The 15,708-nt window shown below is 45.4% G+C and overlaps 1 protein-coding gene across 1 annotated transcript in view; it reads left to right on the forward strand.

Moving 5' to 3' along the window:
* Positions 1-15,423, forward strand: part of ngfra (nerve growth factor receptor a (TNFR superfamily, member 16)) — a 40,308-nt gene extending 24,885 nt beyond the window's left edge. Inside the window, exon 6 of the mRNA XM_084420350.1 lies at positions 12,180-15,423. Within this exon, the coding sequence (XP_084276476.1) occupies positions 12,180-12,211 (32 nt within the window). The 3' untranslated portion in view covers positions 12,212-15,423. The remainder of the gene's footprint in view (positions 1-12,179) is intronic.
* The last annotated feature ends 285 nt before the right edge of the window (positions 15,424-15,708 follow it).

Below are 15,708 nucleotides of genomic sequence, written 5' to 3' on the forward strand. Positions count from 1 at the left end.
AGTCTGGTAGTACCCTCACACGGGACGGGACTGACGCCATGGGGACGAGACAGGGAGGGAGTAAAACTCGACAATAAAGTGGCCATGTTGATTCAACCTGCTGCAAAGCGCAGGGATGGATTTTGTCAAACGTCTTCACTGGGGACAAACAGTCTTGGGTTGAAGAGCATTAAATATATGCGTATCACTTTATGCAATCGATTCAGCACAGAGAATGCATTTAAATGTGCAGTGTGACTTTTGCACCACTTGTGGATCCAAATGGAACTACAGATAATTATTATTTTAAAACAATTTTCCCAAACACTCTATTGATCGTACATTGTGTGTATAACACAAACACATGTTGGATTGCTTAAAAAGAAAAAACAACAACAAAAAAACATTTCAATACCATTTGGCGCAGAAGTTACAAATTTCACCTTTGAAATGTAAAACTGAATATACAGCAATGCAAGGGCCTAACATGTGGAGAACTTCCTTTATAGTCTAAAACTGTTTGTGATAAGTTGTCTAATCAGACAAAATCTTTTAAACACACACACAAACACACACCAAACACGGGCTTTTGAAGAAAAGCTTTCTTTGCCCGTTTTATTATTGTGACTAAAAATATCACAGAACAGTGAAATGAATGAAAGATCACAATAAGGGCACAAGCATAGTCAAAAAGAGGATAGTACATATATTACATAGTTTATTAGATATTAGTATGTCACATATCTAATGTTCCGCACATCTGTGTATGTGAGAGAGAGTGAGTACTGGCCTGAGTGAATCACTCTGGATAAAAGCATCTTCTTAATGAATAAATAAATAGCAGCATTTTCATTTGCATTTATTGTAAGCGGTTATGTGAGCCAACGGCATTATGTTAACCTCACTGTCAAACATATAGTACATCAGTCCACTCTGAAAGCAAGAAAGAAAGAAAGAAAGAAACTCTTTTATGAAAGAGATGGTCAGACAATTGAATTCAGGCCCGATTTAGACGAAGCAAGAAAGAAAGAAAGAAAGAAAGAAAGAAACTCTTTTATGAAAGAGATGGTCAGACAATTGAATTCAGGCCCGATTTAGACGAGGGAGAACAACAGACAGTCTTGGGTTTTAGAGATGAGACTTATCACGTTCTTGAGAGGGTGCAGCAATGCATTATGGGAGCTGGGTCATGAATAGTGATGGATTTTTTTGGGGGGGAAGAGGGAACAAAAACAAGAGTGTCAGGAATGTGAAGCAGACCCTCGACACAACATTATCATAGAGGCCCAGAATATACCAAAACATGAGGTCACATTTGCACAGAGATAATGAAGAATATTTGAAATCATAAGGATTGTTTGCACTGTGACATCTCCCAAATTTCTCATTACTGCAATGCATCTGGCCATTTTACTTTAAAACAGCATTTATTTATTCTTTGCTTTGATTTTGGGTTGAAATATGGCCTGGACATGTTCTTGATAGGTTATGTGCAGTGTTATAGTATCATTTAAATGTTTGTAATTTTGTTGTGTTTTTTGGGGTAATTTTTATTGTTTTTGTTTTTTAATGTCTATATTATTTAGTTTGAGTTATTTTAGTACATCAAATTAAACTAAACGGAAATGGTAATTTTTTCTTCTGCAGCTAGCTGAAACAAAATATGTTACATATTTTATTTCAATTAGCAAAAATATTTTTTTATAGTTTTAGTTTACTATAATAACCCTGTTTTTTTTGTGACTCATCCACATGCCCTGTCTCTTTTTCTTTATTCTCTCTGTCTTAGTCAATTTCTATCCAGTTTATATTTTCATCAACATTTGCTTGCTCTCCTCTAGCATCCCCTTCCATTCTCTGTCTGCATATGCATATGATCTATAGACATAATGTTTTTTTATACTGTACAAACTGTATATTCTAATCCCTAATCCTACCCATCTCAGAAAACGTTCTGTACTGTTACATTTAAAAAAAAAACATACTTTTGTATGATTTATAAGCTGCTTTCCTCATGGGGCCCAAAACATTACCCACAACATAGGGAATACCTGAACCACACACACACACACACACACATTTTCACAACCTTAATGCAACAATGTCAGCCAGAACAGGTGTGATTGTTCCATCAGGTCTTTCTGGCAGAGGCTTGCCTCCTTTATTTCTCACACATGGCTACTGTAAACACACAGGCGCCAGTTGTAAATGTGCCAAGGGTCTCTCTGTCTATAGCTTCAGTCCTCAGTGCCCACACATGCCAATCAATGTTTTGCGCTTGGGTCTTCCATTACAGAATCTTCTAATAAAGTAATAAACATTTTTTATTTTTATTTCATTGCTTTAAATAATGTGTAGAAGTCTTTTTAATTGATGTATCAGTGCACCTTTTCAAGAAAAAGAACTATGGGATTGAAATTTACCAAATTTAAAAGCTTTTTAAAAGGTAAACCCCCCCAAAAAACACTGCTTCTTTAGCTAATAAAATATCATTGTCATTTTCATCTTGCATAGTCTGGCCAAGAACTAAAACCACAAATAAACCACCTATTACAATTTGTCCAGTTTGGTCAAAACTGCTGGACATTTGATAGAAGCCAGCCAATCAGATTGAAACTGCTGATTTTCGGATATAGTGCTTGCCGGTTTTGTGCGCAATACACTTTAGATGGTCAGTGAACATGGGCGGTCGGTTTAAGGCTTGAGAAACGTGCGCTGGCCAGACAGTCTGACAGTAAAACTCGCTCATTAGCAGCTGTTGTGTGACAAATTGCAGGCCGACGTTGGACCTACTGGTGCGTCAGTTGCTGCATTTTTTTTGATCTAGCTAATAAGCATCAGCTACAAATGTTTGCCGCTGCTTCTGCGGAATCATTAAAACGTTCAGACAACCCACACTGCGTGTTCAGAAATGTGTGTTATGTTTTTTTTGTAACTTGTTAAAGCACCCAAGAGACGAGTGAACATGCTGCAGAATCAGCAGTTCCTGACTGTACATATCTCTTCATTTTACTCTTAGTTAGAGTGGTCTACATTGCTGTCAATTAGGAGTGACAAATAACTTGATTAGCTGGTGTAAATGTGCTGTGTTGGTAGTTCAGGAGGAGTCACCAACAAACAGTCAGCAGTTAGTGCTAGGATACCACTATTTCTTTCTCCCTCCCTCTCCGTCTCTCTCTAGCAGCTCTCAATGCAAAGCTTTCACTAGACTCTAGGGAATGAACGGATGGATGAGTGGATATCAGAGGAGGGGGATGAAGGTGAAAGGGTATTTAATTTTTTAAAGGAATTCAGTCTTCTTCGCTTCTGGCACTTGTGATCTGACGGATCCACACTTTGCTCAACATGAAGAACAGTCACGCCATCTGCGAGGGTCTGAGTGGCTGAACAGGAGGGTCAGCACAATTCCCGTCGGGCCATGCATCTGGTCGAAGGCTGGCAATATGGCATGAACCGCAGCAAATTTCAGCCACTCAGCTATCTTTCTGTTATCACTCTATGCTCTTCCTTTCTAGCCATGATTTGCAAATTCATTCTCATCCATTTAAACGCCTCATTTCCCCTTCTTTGAGCACACTTTTAACACTGACATCTGGAACTTTTGTCTTAAAGGGACAGTTCACTCAAAAATGAAAATTCTGTCATCATTTCATTCTAAACATGTGACTTTCTACTGCGAAAAGATAAGATATTTTGAAGGATGTGTTTGCCGATACAATGAAAGTCAATGAAGTTCACAGCAACATTGGACCCCACTGACTTTCATTGCATTAGAAAATAAAAATCCAAACAAAAATTCCAAAATATCTTATCTTAAGTCACATAGTACACAATAAATCATGACAGAATTTGCATTTCTGAATGAACTATCCCCTTTCCTACTTCCATTTGGTACAAATTAATATTTTTCTGTATGTGGGAGTTTTTTCATTACAAAAAATGAGTCAAAATCACAGAAAATTCAATGTATATTGTATATGTGCCTTTAAATATAGTGTGCATATTATTGTTTACCATATTTAACTGTGACAGAAGATTTATTGAAATATGACGTTTAACTATTTGCCTACACACATTTTCTCACACTCTCTCAGAGCTCTTAAGAGTTGCTCTTGAGCATAACATTTGGTCAGAACTACCCTCGGTAGGCCGAGAGAATGTGATTTCAAAATACTGCATGTATCCCCGTTGACGACACTTAAAATGTAGGACGCCCCTCAGGGGACAAAAGACTCTAGTATTTCCAGGTTTTGATAGAAAGCGTGCACAGAATATGACAAACAATCTCCAGTTTGATAAACTTGTCCAACTTGCTAACTACTAACTTTTTTTTTTCTGCACTTCTTATACTTATATCAATAGTATAAGAATACACAGTTTACTTCATTTGGATGGAGTTCCAGATTTTCTATTGACTAGTCCTGGCACTTCTCACCTCTACAAACAAATATGCCAAATTGTGACCTAAAATTGGTAGTCTAATTATGCAGCACACTTTTGTTTTCTCCAATGGGTGGGTGTGGCTACATTTGTCTCTGTAGACTGCTATGATGTCATAGACAAGACAGGAAAAAAGTTTTTTTGGGGGTATTGCACAAATGGCTCAGCTCTGAATTGGTCCAGACACAAAACAGGACCTCAGAACTAAAAGCCTACTTGCAGCATTCCGGAACTGTTTCCATGGCTCTGCACAATTGACAACAGATTGAAGGGTTAGTGGGAAAATGAGGCATTTGTGTCTCAGGCTGAATGTAATAGTGATTGCAGTTAAATGGTTAGGGCAGGCAGAGGGGAACGGGACGCTCAGAGCTCCAGGGGGACCGCTCGCCACTCGACTCAAACTGGCTAAAATTGGAACCCGCATGTTATTTAGTGAGAAAAACTTTTCCTTAAGCATTTCATTTTGTCCCAAATGACGTGAGGAAATGCATAATGTTTATCTTTAAAGGATTAATTTAGTGCACACCAATAATGTTTTATTTTCTATAAGACTTTTTGCAAGAGTTACTACTACTCATGCACAAATTCTAATTTTTCTTATCAACCGTAAGCATAACTACATTTATGTTATCCACGACTAGTCGACATAGACCTTAAGTATCAAATAGTGCTAGAACTAATTGACAGCCTCTAGTGTAATATAATGCAACGTTCACTTTTGGGGAAGTTACTCTGACACTGTACATTGCAACACTGTAAAAAAAAATACATCCCCAAGTCAAAATTTTCACATCTAAATTTTTCAATTAGTCTGACGTATTATTTCTCATTGAGCCAATGTTAACAGACTATTGCAACAAGAATTGCACTTGGGCCAATTAAAAAATTTAGATGTGACCAGTCACAAGAATTTTTTTACAGTGAAGTTACTCATTATTCAAAGAAGTTATACTACAGTCAAACGTCTCGGTTACGGATGTAACCCTCGTTCCCTGAGTAGGGAACGGAGACGTTACGTCGGATGACGACGATTGGGGTTTCGCTTAGAAAGCCTGTCATCTTCGAGTATATAAAACGAGCCAATGGCAATGAAATGCCATGGGTCTGCGGAATTTGCATAGCGTATCTCCGCCCGCCGCAGGGGGTATATAAGGAAGTATGCTGGCAACATGCAGATATGTCTTCGCTGAGGAGCCGAGACTGAACTCAGGCGTTCCCAGCGGTACAGCGGAAGTGGCAGGAAGACGTAACGTCTCCGTTCCCTACTCAGGGAACGAGGGTTACATCCGTAACCGAGACGTTCCCTTTCGTGGTCACTCCGAGTTACGTCGGATGACGACGATTGGGGTTCCAGTCTAATCACGCCACCTCGGCTGTCTTCCAGTGCCCTGCGTAAGTCTGAGCTCCCTGTTGTGAGACTAGCACGAACGAAGGAGTCCTACCTAACACAGGAATACCAAGGTACACTGGGAAGCATATCTCAGGAGAAATATGCAATTACGCCCAACCATTAAGGGGGGGACTTGAGAGACACATATGATCCAGAGGGATGCATATGGAGTATCGCTGAGGTGTCCAGCCGCAGGTGGAATATTTAAACCCCAGGGGTGGCAAGGTGGCTTGCCAAGGGAAAGACACATGCTCAAAAGAGACTTACAGTGGAATACACATGTGGGGGTCGCCCAGAGGGGGGACCATGCACATGGAGGCACCTAGTCAAGCGCAAAAGCTGCGTTATGGCAGATTGGCATAACTCAGGCGTTGACGTAACCAGTGCTGGAGGAAACTCAGAGCTTATCAGACTCACCTGAGAAGATAATCGCACGTATCCCGTCCGTGGAGAGGAATGGCGAGCAAGCGAAGACACCTGAGCAGAATCTAGTACCGGCTGGTTGAAGCGAGTACATGGGAAGAAACTGGCTCTACTCGGAGATTATAGAATCTCGCGAATGTGTTGGGTGTCGCCCAGCCTGCAGCTCTACAATGTCTGTTAGCGAGGCGCCATGCGCTAGAGCCCAAGAGGAAGCCACACTACGAGTGGGCTTTCACACCAAGGGGGCATTGACGACCTTGCTGCTGGTATGCCAAAGCAATGGTATCCACTATCCAGAGAGATAACCTTTGCTTTGAGAGAGCCTTTCCCTTCAGCTTCCCACCATAACAGACAAAGAGCTGGTCTGAGGTCCTGAAACACTGCGTTCTGTCTACGTAAGCACGAAGGGCGCGTACTGGACAGAGCAGTGCCAAGGCTGGGTCTGCCTCCTCCAAGGGCAGCGCTTGCAGGTTCACTACCTGGTCTCGAAAGGGTGTGGTAGGAACCTTGGGCACATATCCAGACCGGGGTCTCAGGATCACGTGAGAGTTAGCCGGCCCGAATTCCAGGCACGCTTCGTCAACCGAAAATGCCTGCAGGTCCCCTACCCTCTTGATGGAGGCCAATGCAACCAGGAGCGCTGTCTTCATAGACAGGAACTTAAGCTCTACTGATTGCAAAGGCTCAAATGGAGCACTCTGCAGGGCAGTTAGAACCACTGAGAGGTCCCAAGAGGGTACGAGGGGAGGACGAGGAGGATTCAGTCTCCTCGCTCCCCTCAGGAACCTGATGATCAGGTCGTGCTTTCCCAGAGACTTACCATCAACTGCGTCGTGATGTGCGGCAATGGCGGCAACATACACTTTCAGGGTGGAGGGAGACAGCCTTCGCTCCAACCCTTCTTGCAGGAAGGAAAGCACGACACTGATCGGGCATTTCGTGGGTTCTTGATGTTTAGAAGAACACCAGTTGACGAAGAGGTTCCACTTCAACGCATAGGCATGTCTCGTGGACGATGCTCTAGCGGAAGTAATGGTAGCCACCACCGCAGGTGGTAGGGTACTCAAACCTGCCTCGTCCCGTCCAGGAGCCACACGTGGAGGTTCCAAAGATCGGGACGAGGGTGCCAAAGGGTGCCCCGTCCCTGAGAAAGGAGGTCCTTCCTCAGAGGAATTGGCCAGGGAGGTGCTGTCGCGAGGAGTACTAGTTCGGAGAACCAGGTCCGGTTGTGCCAATATGGGGCAACCAAAATGACCTGCTCCTCGTCCTCCCTGATCTTGCGCAAGGTCTGCGCAAGAAGGCTCACTGGGGGAAACGCATACTTGCGTAGGCCCCGCGGCCAGCTGTGCGCCAGTGCATCCGTGCCGAGCGTGCCCTCGGTCAGGGAATAATACAGGTCGCAATGGGACGAGTCGTGGGAGGCAAACAGGTCTACCTGTGCGTCGCCGAACTGATCCCAAATCAGCTGGACCGACTGGGGATGGAGTCGCCATTCTCCAGCGAGAGGCCGAACTCGAGACAGCTCGTCGGCCGCCTGGTTCAGGTGTCCCGGGATATAAATGGCTCGAAGCGACCTCAGATGCTTCTGACTCCATATGAGGAGGTGGCGAGCGAGTTGCGACATACGGCGGGAGCGTAGACCACCCTGGTGGTTGATGTACGCTACTGTCGCGGTATTGTCTGAACGGACTAGAACGTGCTGACCCTTGAGCAGCGCATGAAAGCGGTGCAGGGCGAGACGTACAGCCAGCAACTCGAGGCAATTGACATGCCAAAGGCGCTGGGGTCCTGTCCAGGAGCCCGCGGCAGCATGTCCATTGCACATGGCGCCCCAGCCCGTGGTGGAGGTATCTGTTGATACAACAAGATGCCGGGAAACTCGTTCTAGGGGCACTCCGGCCCGTAGAAAACTGAGGTTCGTCCACGGGGTGAAGGTCTGACGGCAGGCTGGAGTCACTGGGACTCTGAGCGTGCCGTGTAGCCATGCCCACCTCGGGACTCGATCGCGAAGCCAAAGCTGAAGCGGTCTCATATGAAGCAATCCCAGCGGCGTTACTGCGGCTGCGGATGCCATATGCCCCAGGAGCCTCTGAAAAAGTTTCAGTGGAACCGCACTCTTGCCCTCGAACTGACGAAGACAAGTCAGCAGTGACTGCTCGCGCTCGCTCGTAAGCTGCGCGCACATGGCGACCGAGTCGATCTCCATACCGAGAAAAGAGATCCTCTGCGCGGGGCAGAGTTTGCTCTTCTCCCAGTTGACCCGAAGGACCAGACGAGCTAGGTGCCGGAGCACTAGGTCCCTGTGTTCGCAAACCTGGTCTCGAGAGTGAGCTAGGATCAGCCAGTCGTCGAGATAGTTCAGGATGCGAACCCCGTGTTCCCGGAGGGGAACAAGGGCTGCCTCGACGACCTTCGTAAAGACGCGAGGAGACAGGGCTAGCCCGAAAGGGAGAACCGCGTACTGGTATGCCCGCCCCTCGAAAGCAAACCGAAGAACGGTCTGTGTCGAGGTAAAATGGAGACATGGAAGTAGGCGTCCTTCAGGTCGATCGCTGCAAACCAATCCTGCGGCCGCACACACTGGAGGATGTGTTTGGCCGTTAGCATCTTGAACGGCAGCCTGTGAAGGGAGCGGTTCAAGACGCGCAGGTCGAGGATTGGCCGTAACCCACCGGACTTCTTGGGTACAATGAAGTAAGGGCTGTAGAAGCCGGACTTCATCTCGGCTGGAGGGACAATCTCGATTGCACCCTTCGCCAGTAGGGTGGCGACCTCCGCTCTCATGACAGGGGCATTGCCACCGACCATAGTGAAGCGGACTCCCCTGAAGCGGGGAGGAGATATCGCGAACTGAATCGCGTAGCCGAATCTGATGGTTCTCGCAACCCAGTGGGACAGTCTGGGAAGCTCTAGCCAGGCCTCCAGAAAGTGCACCAGCGGGGTCATACGAACCACAGACGTACCGTCGGTGGGGCAGCGAGGCGGAATGACCGGCACCGGCGAGGGTGGCATAGCGGCCCTGTGCGGGGGCACGGTCATTAACCGCGTCCTGCCAGAGGAGGCCAGGGGAGGGCACGCGTCCCACGGGGGCGTGCTCTGGCAGGGGTCTGGCGACAGAGGGGGATGAGAGGAGCGTGGCCCGTGGGCGGCGCGTGCTGTCATCCACAGCCTCTTGGGGCTCAGAGAAAGAGCATCAGTTCTTTTTGAATGAGATTCTCCCCCAGCCCTCCACCGGGGGAAGGAGTGGTCCTGCTACCAGCTCCAGAAAGAACTGAGCCCTAACTCTAAGCCGCCCATCTCAGGAGTGCTGCTTAACCAGGTGTTAGTCGGCTAAGGGGCAGAGACAGGCGGTGCCAGCCTCCAGCGACCTCCTCATGCTCGGGCCGGTGAAGGCTCAAGGGGAGGAGCCGCATGGAGGTGGCGTCGGCGGGAAACAGACTAAGGAGGCCGCACGGACGGATGACCGTCAGTGCAGAAGCCTCAGTCCGTTTCTGGAGAGATCGAAAACTGTTGGGCGCAGTCCTCAACCACCCCGCCGACCAAGCTGCCCGTCTCAAGAGTGCTGCTTAGACTGGTGTGGCAGTCCAAGGGGCGGAGACTGGCAGCGCCGCCCTCCTGTGACATCCTCCTGCTCAGGGCCGGTGAAGGCCTGAGGGGAGGAGCCGCATGGAGGTGGCCTTGGCGGGAAGCAAACTAAGGAGACCACACGGATGGATGACCATCAGTGCAGACGGACCTGAGTCTGCTTCTGGTGGCCGAAGCCATCCCGCCGAAGAGCCCAGCCTGGGACATGGGGGAGCTGAGAAAATTAATTCCCAGATCCCCTCACATCAACCTGGCTAAGCCCATGTCTGGACCACTCTAGTGGACACCACCTGACCCAGGATCACGCAGGTACCGATGTCGCCCGAGAGCGAGGTCAGTAGTGTGCGCGGCGGAACGACCAGGCCGGGCATGGGAGGCATAGCGTCCCAGCAAGGGGGCGTGGTCGAGTTTCCGCATTCTGTCAGTGTTGGCCAGGGAAGGACCAGCGTTCCACTGCGGCCGGTTCTGACAGAACTCCAGAGTCAGCACTGCCTCAAAGGCGAAGGCGACACACAGGACTGCATGCCTGTGTCACAATAGTGACAGAGAACATACAGACCAAGATCGTCTCACGATCAAGGGCAGCGAAGGCGGAGGACGCCCGCAGGCCGCGAAAGTCACGTGGACTCCCGCGGGCCGGAGGCGTCCTGATGCACATCCGGGAAGCCTACAGCGCTCGGGGGGAGGACGCCACTCCAACCGATGCTTTCAGCTGCCCGGGAAAGCATGGCCATCAGCTCTGGATCTGATTCGACTAACGCTGACACTCCCGAGGGAGGCAACGTAGTCGAATCCTCATTTCCAGAGGAATCAAGCCCGCCTTATGATGCTGTGAGTGACATGACACCATCTGCTGGAGTCCCAAATGAAAACACTGGGTCCCCGAGAGGAACCAGGCACACACGGAAACCCCACGATTTGCGATGTGGAGGGGGGCGTGGCCCGAGGAAAGCTCGTCGGGATTATGCCACACCATAACCCTCAGATCACCCTGGCCACCAGCCAAAGTATCCCTCTTTGGAAGAGATAGATTGGGGTGTGGCAGAGGGGACTCTCACACAGAGATCATTGAGTCTCGATCTATAAACATCGCGATGGTCATGTTCCCGCAATGAAAACATGACTCATCCACGAGTGCTGCCGAGCGTGATTAAGCCCAACACGCAAAACAGCGCTCGCGACCGTTAAACAGATGAGTCACGCGCCCACATCCAGTAATACACGGGCGAACCGTCTTGAAAAAGACGTGCCGCGTGCAGCTCTTTTAGAGAGAGGAAAGCTCAGCAGAGTGCTGAAGCGCCCAGGGAGAAACACACTCACTGTCGGCAGATCACTGCACAGATCAGCAGCAGGCAATGCGATCTCGCTGGAACACGCCATCACACAAACACACTGAAGAGCCGCTCGTCTCGTAGAGTGAAGATGATACAGAATGGCTTATTGGAGTGAAGAAAAGTCTTGGCTCCGAAGCGAAAACATATCTGCATGTTGCCAGCGTACTTCCTTATATACCCCCTGCGGCGGGCGGAGATACGCTATGCAAATTCCGCAGACCCATGGCATTTCATTGCCATTGGCTCGTTTTATATACTCGAAGATGACAGGCTTTCTAAGCGAAACCCCAATCGTCATCATCCGACGTAACTCGGAGTGACCACGAAAGGGAACTAAAGTTTCGAAGAATTACAGTAAAAAATTAATTTAAATAAGTAGCTAACTACATTGAGGCATGATTTGTGTGGCACAAAACCAATGAGAATAAAAATTAAATGCGGTTCTTTTGAACTTTCTATTCATCAAAGAATCCTGAAAAAGGCGAATAACATTTTCCACAAAAATATTAAGCAGCACAACTTTTTCAACATTGAAGGATCATCGTAACGAGAGTGAGGCTAGCTGACTGACAAGACGATGGTGGAAGATTAGGTTTCAAAGCGAAATGTTAAAGCGCCTATTTGGCAATATTTTGGATTTAAACCCAATGCTAATAGGTAACCTGCAAACATAATCATAAATAATAACAATGAACCCACCATTCAAGCAATTGCATGTATATATATATATATATATATATATATATATATAGAGAGAGAGAGAGAGAGAGAGAGAGAAAGAGAGAGAGAGAAACAATGTGTTGATTCAAATGAATCAGTGAATCATGTTTTTATCCATGTTGTATCATTAAAATTATTCCTTTAAATGAACCAACTCATTACAATGAATCAGTCTTGTCAAAGCCCGATAGGACAAATAAGCTAATTAAAAATGTAGTTAAATTAGTATAGTCGCTAACTCCCAACATACTGCTCGAAGAATTTAATCATGAACTGCTAATGGTTTCTTTCTCTTTTTTTTCCTCTAGTGGTGAGAGTGGATGGGGGGGGCTCAGCCTGACTCTCCCCAACCTCAGGCCTAACCAGTGAAGAAGAGGAAGTCACGTTATCAATGAAACAATGCAGAGTGGAGGAGAGATTGGAGAAGGAAACAATGCTGGAGTGAAGCCATGACAGCCATCCGGCAAGGGACGCCAATACTTAAGTGACCAGACCTTTGATCCTTTTGAACCTAGCACAGACGATACGTTGTTGAGATGGTTCAACAGCACCACATCAGTGGATCCACATCAACGTTCAGACTCACAGGCCTGAAGTAGCTATTTCTAAACACAAGCCTATTACCCTTAAGAAAGTTCACCATAATGTATACTGAAACCCACCACAAACTTTGATGAATGTTTAACATATACTGGGTTTCTCAGATGTATTAATGTGACCTTGTGACACTAACTCTGGATGTCTTTGGCTTCACAAGAGAACGCAAAGAGATGGCCATCACAGGCTTCACGGATATCGCGCAATTTAGCAGCCGCACCATGATTCCTCTACCTGGAGCCTTCTGCCTGATCTAATAAGGATTTTGTTTTTGCCTTATCTTTGAAGTCTTCATAGATTTTGTCTACAACATCAAGGCCCTTTATTCAATCATAATTGTATTTGTACCCATTTTCATTCAGCCATTTCCAGGTGTGTTAACACTTCGGGGGGTTACATGCAGCGCATACCAGTCGGCGTCTTGTTTCAAAGCTGCTGATCGCAGGTCAGCGTTTATGGGCAACAACTCACAACTGTGACATTTGTTGACCTTTACTAATGTAATGACTCAGATCTATACTTAGCTCGCCTTCCCTTTTCTCTCTTTCACACTCTCTGTGACAGCCTTTTCTCTAAAAAAACACACACATAGCGTGTCATATTCCCTGCCTTCCTCTAGTCATTGCAGTTTAGGTTTCATTGCCTAGATGCTCTCGCCTTTCCTCCTCGGAAATCTGAGTCACAATGCAAACAGAAACCAGAACTAAAAGAGCTACAGAACTATTTTCAAGCCATCGTGTATTCTTAGAAACAACCACCATGTTAATGTCCTACCATTATTTCAGCCATATCATTTTTTTTTTTCCAGGTTTGATTGGAATGTCTGGATATTTAGTTCTGATTCAGATTCAACAGCCAAGGTTTCTTAAACGTTTACATTAATGATTCTTTAAGTACTTTTGAGGAAACCTCATCCACCCCCTCAATAATTTGTCTAAACTATTTACTAAAAAAGAATACTAAACAAAAAGCATATTTTGCTAGTATATTTTAAAGTTGTTTTAAGTTGTATACTCCAGATGTGTATCTTTAACTACATATTGTCATATGAATAACCAGTCAGTAACCTCACTGACTTAAGTCTTACAAACCTTAAATAAACAAGCCAATATTAACGTTTTATTTTAAAAGGTTGTTCCTTGACAATTTATATACCTTCAAGAGAGAATTATCTGACGTGCGGCCAATACTAGGATTTCCCCATCATATTTTCAAGTTGCTTGTCTTGAGGTTCATAAAATCTCTGTTTCTCTTTTTTTTTTTCTTGCTCAGACTCCACAGCCATTGACGCTTACTGTAGTTCTTGATGAGTCATCCTGCCTAGGTTTTCCTCGTCTTTGTCGCTACATTTCTCGCTCTTTCTTTCCCACTCTCTCTCTTGGCTACATGATTCATTCCATAAATGCGGATGCAGATTCAGATGCCAGCAGTCATGTGCTGGAAGCAGTCACGACTAAGGGGGAATAAGAAGTACTTTAACATTATTATATCACCTTTAAAGTAAAAAGGAATGGTCTAACGAAACAAACAAGTTAACACTCAACAAAACAAAAACAGAAATGCTAAAAATAGACCTTTGCTTCCCGTTTTCTACCCATCCAATGGGAAATTGCACTCGTAAATAGATGTTAGGGACCTAATACAGATATTCCATAGCGCGCACACACACACACAGTATCTAATGGACTGTCTTTCGTTGCATTTCTAATGCGCTCACCATCAGGCTCTGGAATAAACATGAGGCATTAGTGAGACATTCCTGTCAGGCAGGTCGTAATTACCCCTGAAGCTTTCTGTTTCTCTTCCCCACAGTCAGTTCATTCTCCTGGGGTTCTGTTCAGCTCAGCTTCCCTTCCCTGGAGCTCTGCCTCTCCATTCTGAGACTCACCATCCAACTTTTCTGCTCTCAGTTCCACTAATCAACGATAAATCTACAGGAAATCACTTTTTGATATGACAAGATTCCCCAAAAATCGATCTAAAGCAGTTAGCAGTATTTTGGACCATTTCAGCTGATCTAAGCTGCATTAGCTGGTTGACCTGCCACTATTGCTCAAAAGCCAACTTGACCACTTTAAACTGGTATGATTAGCTGGGTTTTTTTTTTTTTTTTTTTTTGTGGCCTGCCAGCTACCAGTTTAAGCTGGACTTTCCAGCAGGGCCATTATTCCAGTACTCAGTGCTAGTCACTGACTGGTTTGAACTATTACACTCTAATTCAGTTCCTACTTGAAGTAATGCATTACCTTAAAGTTTGAAATAAGAGTCGGTGGAACATCTCTGCCTCCTGCTTTTTTGGCAGGCAGGTTGTCTGCTCCATCAGCTTTTATACGGTTTTAGTAGCGTACATCTCCCCAGGCGCTGTGCTTTCCATTAAATCAGGCAGCGAAGCATATCATTGGCTTCTGGAGTTGCTTGCATACTAGTGTTTAATGCACATCAGGGGTTTAACGCTCACCGATGTTTGTTCTGATATTAGCCTACTTGAGAGAATCTGATGAGATCAAGATAAGATCTCTTGGTCTGTGTGTGGGAACGCGCTGAGAACAGAATGGGTTGTGTTTATCCCATGCTCTGCTTCTTAAGACAGAGCAGAGAAGTTAGCAGACATCAAATAGCGAGAGCTGTGATGACAATACAAAAGAGATCTGAGCGATTGATGCCCCTCGGGGGGATGATGGTGTGATGTATTATATGTTGAAAATATGGCTATATTTTCATAGATCGTTAAAGTGATTTGTTGTTCTAAAGTGTTCTGAGAATTTACATACAGTATGAGGTAGAGCCATTTACCATGTGTTTCACATATAACCCAGACGACTTGATTGGCATCTACAGGCCGTCTATGCATCAATCAGTAAGCATTTACAACAATTGAAGTAAACAAGTGGATTGATTCTTGATTCAGTTCCCTGGAATGTGCCAAAAGTTGCCATTAATAAAACACCTCCACACAAAAATGGTTATAAATCTCCATTTGTCAGCCACAAAGTGTATCAGAGGAAAACAAAACTCTTATTTGCCATATATTCACATATCTAAAAAAAAAAATCCATCCTTAGCCATCCTTATTTCTACTTCAGTAATTCTTTATTTTTTTCATAAAACTTTTTTGTTTTAAATTTCAAATAGATGTATTCTTTGAGAGCAGTATTTTATAGAGACAGTTTACTTTCGTAGCACTTAAAACAGATTGAATTTGAACACTCAAAGAGTGTCCATCACCAGAAAGTGCCTGTG

This window comes from Rutilus rutilus, assembly GCF_951802725.1.
Source record: "Rutilus rutilus genome assembly, chromosome: 1".
Lineage (NCBI taxonomy): Eukaryota > Metazoa > Chordata > Actinopteri > Cypriniformes > Leuciscidae > Rutilus > Rutilus rutilus.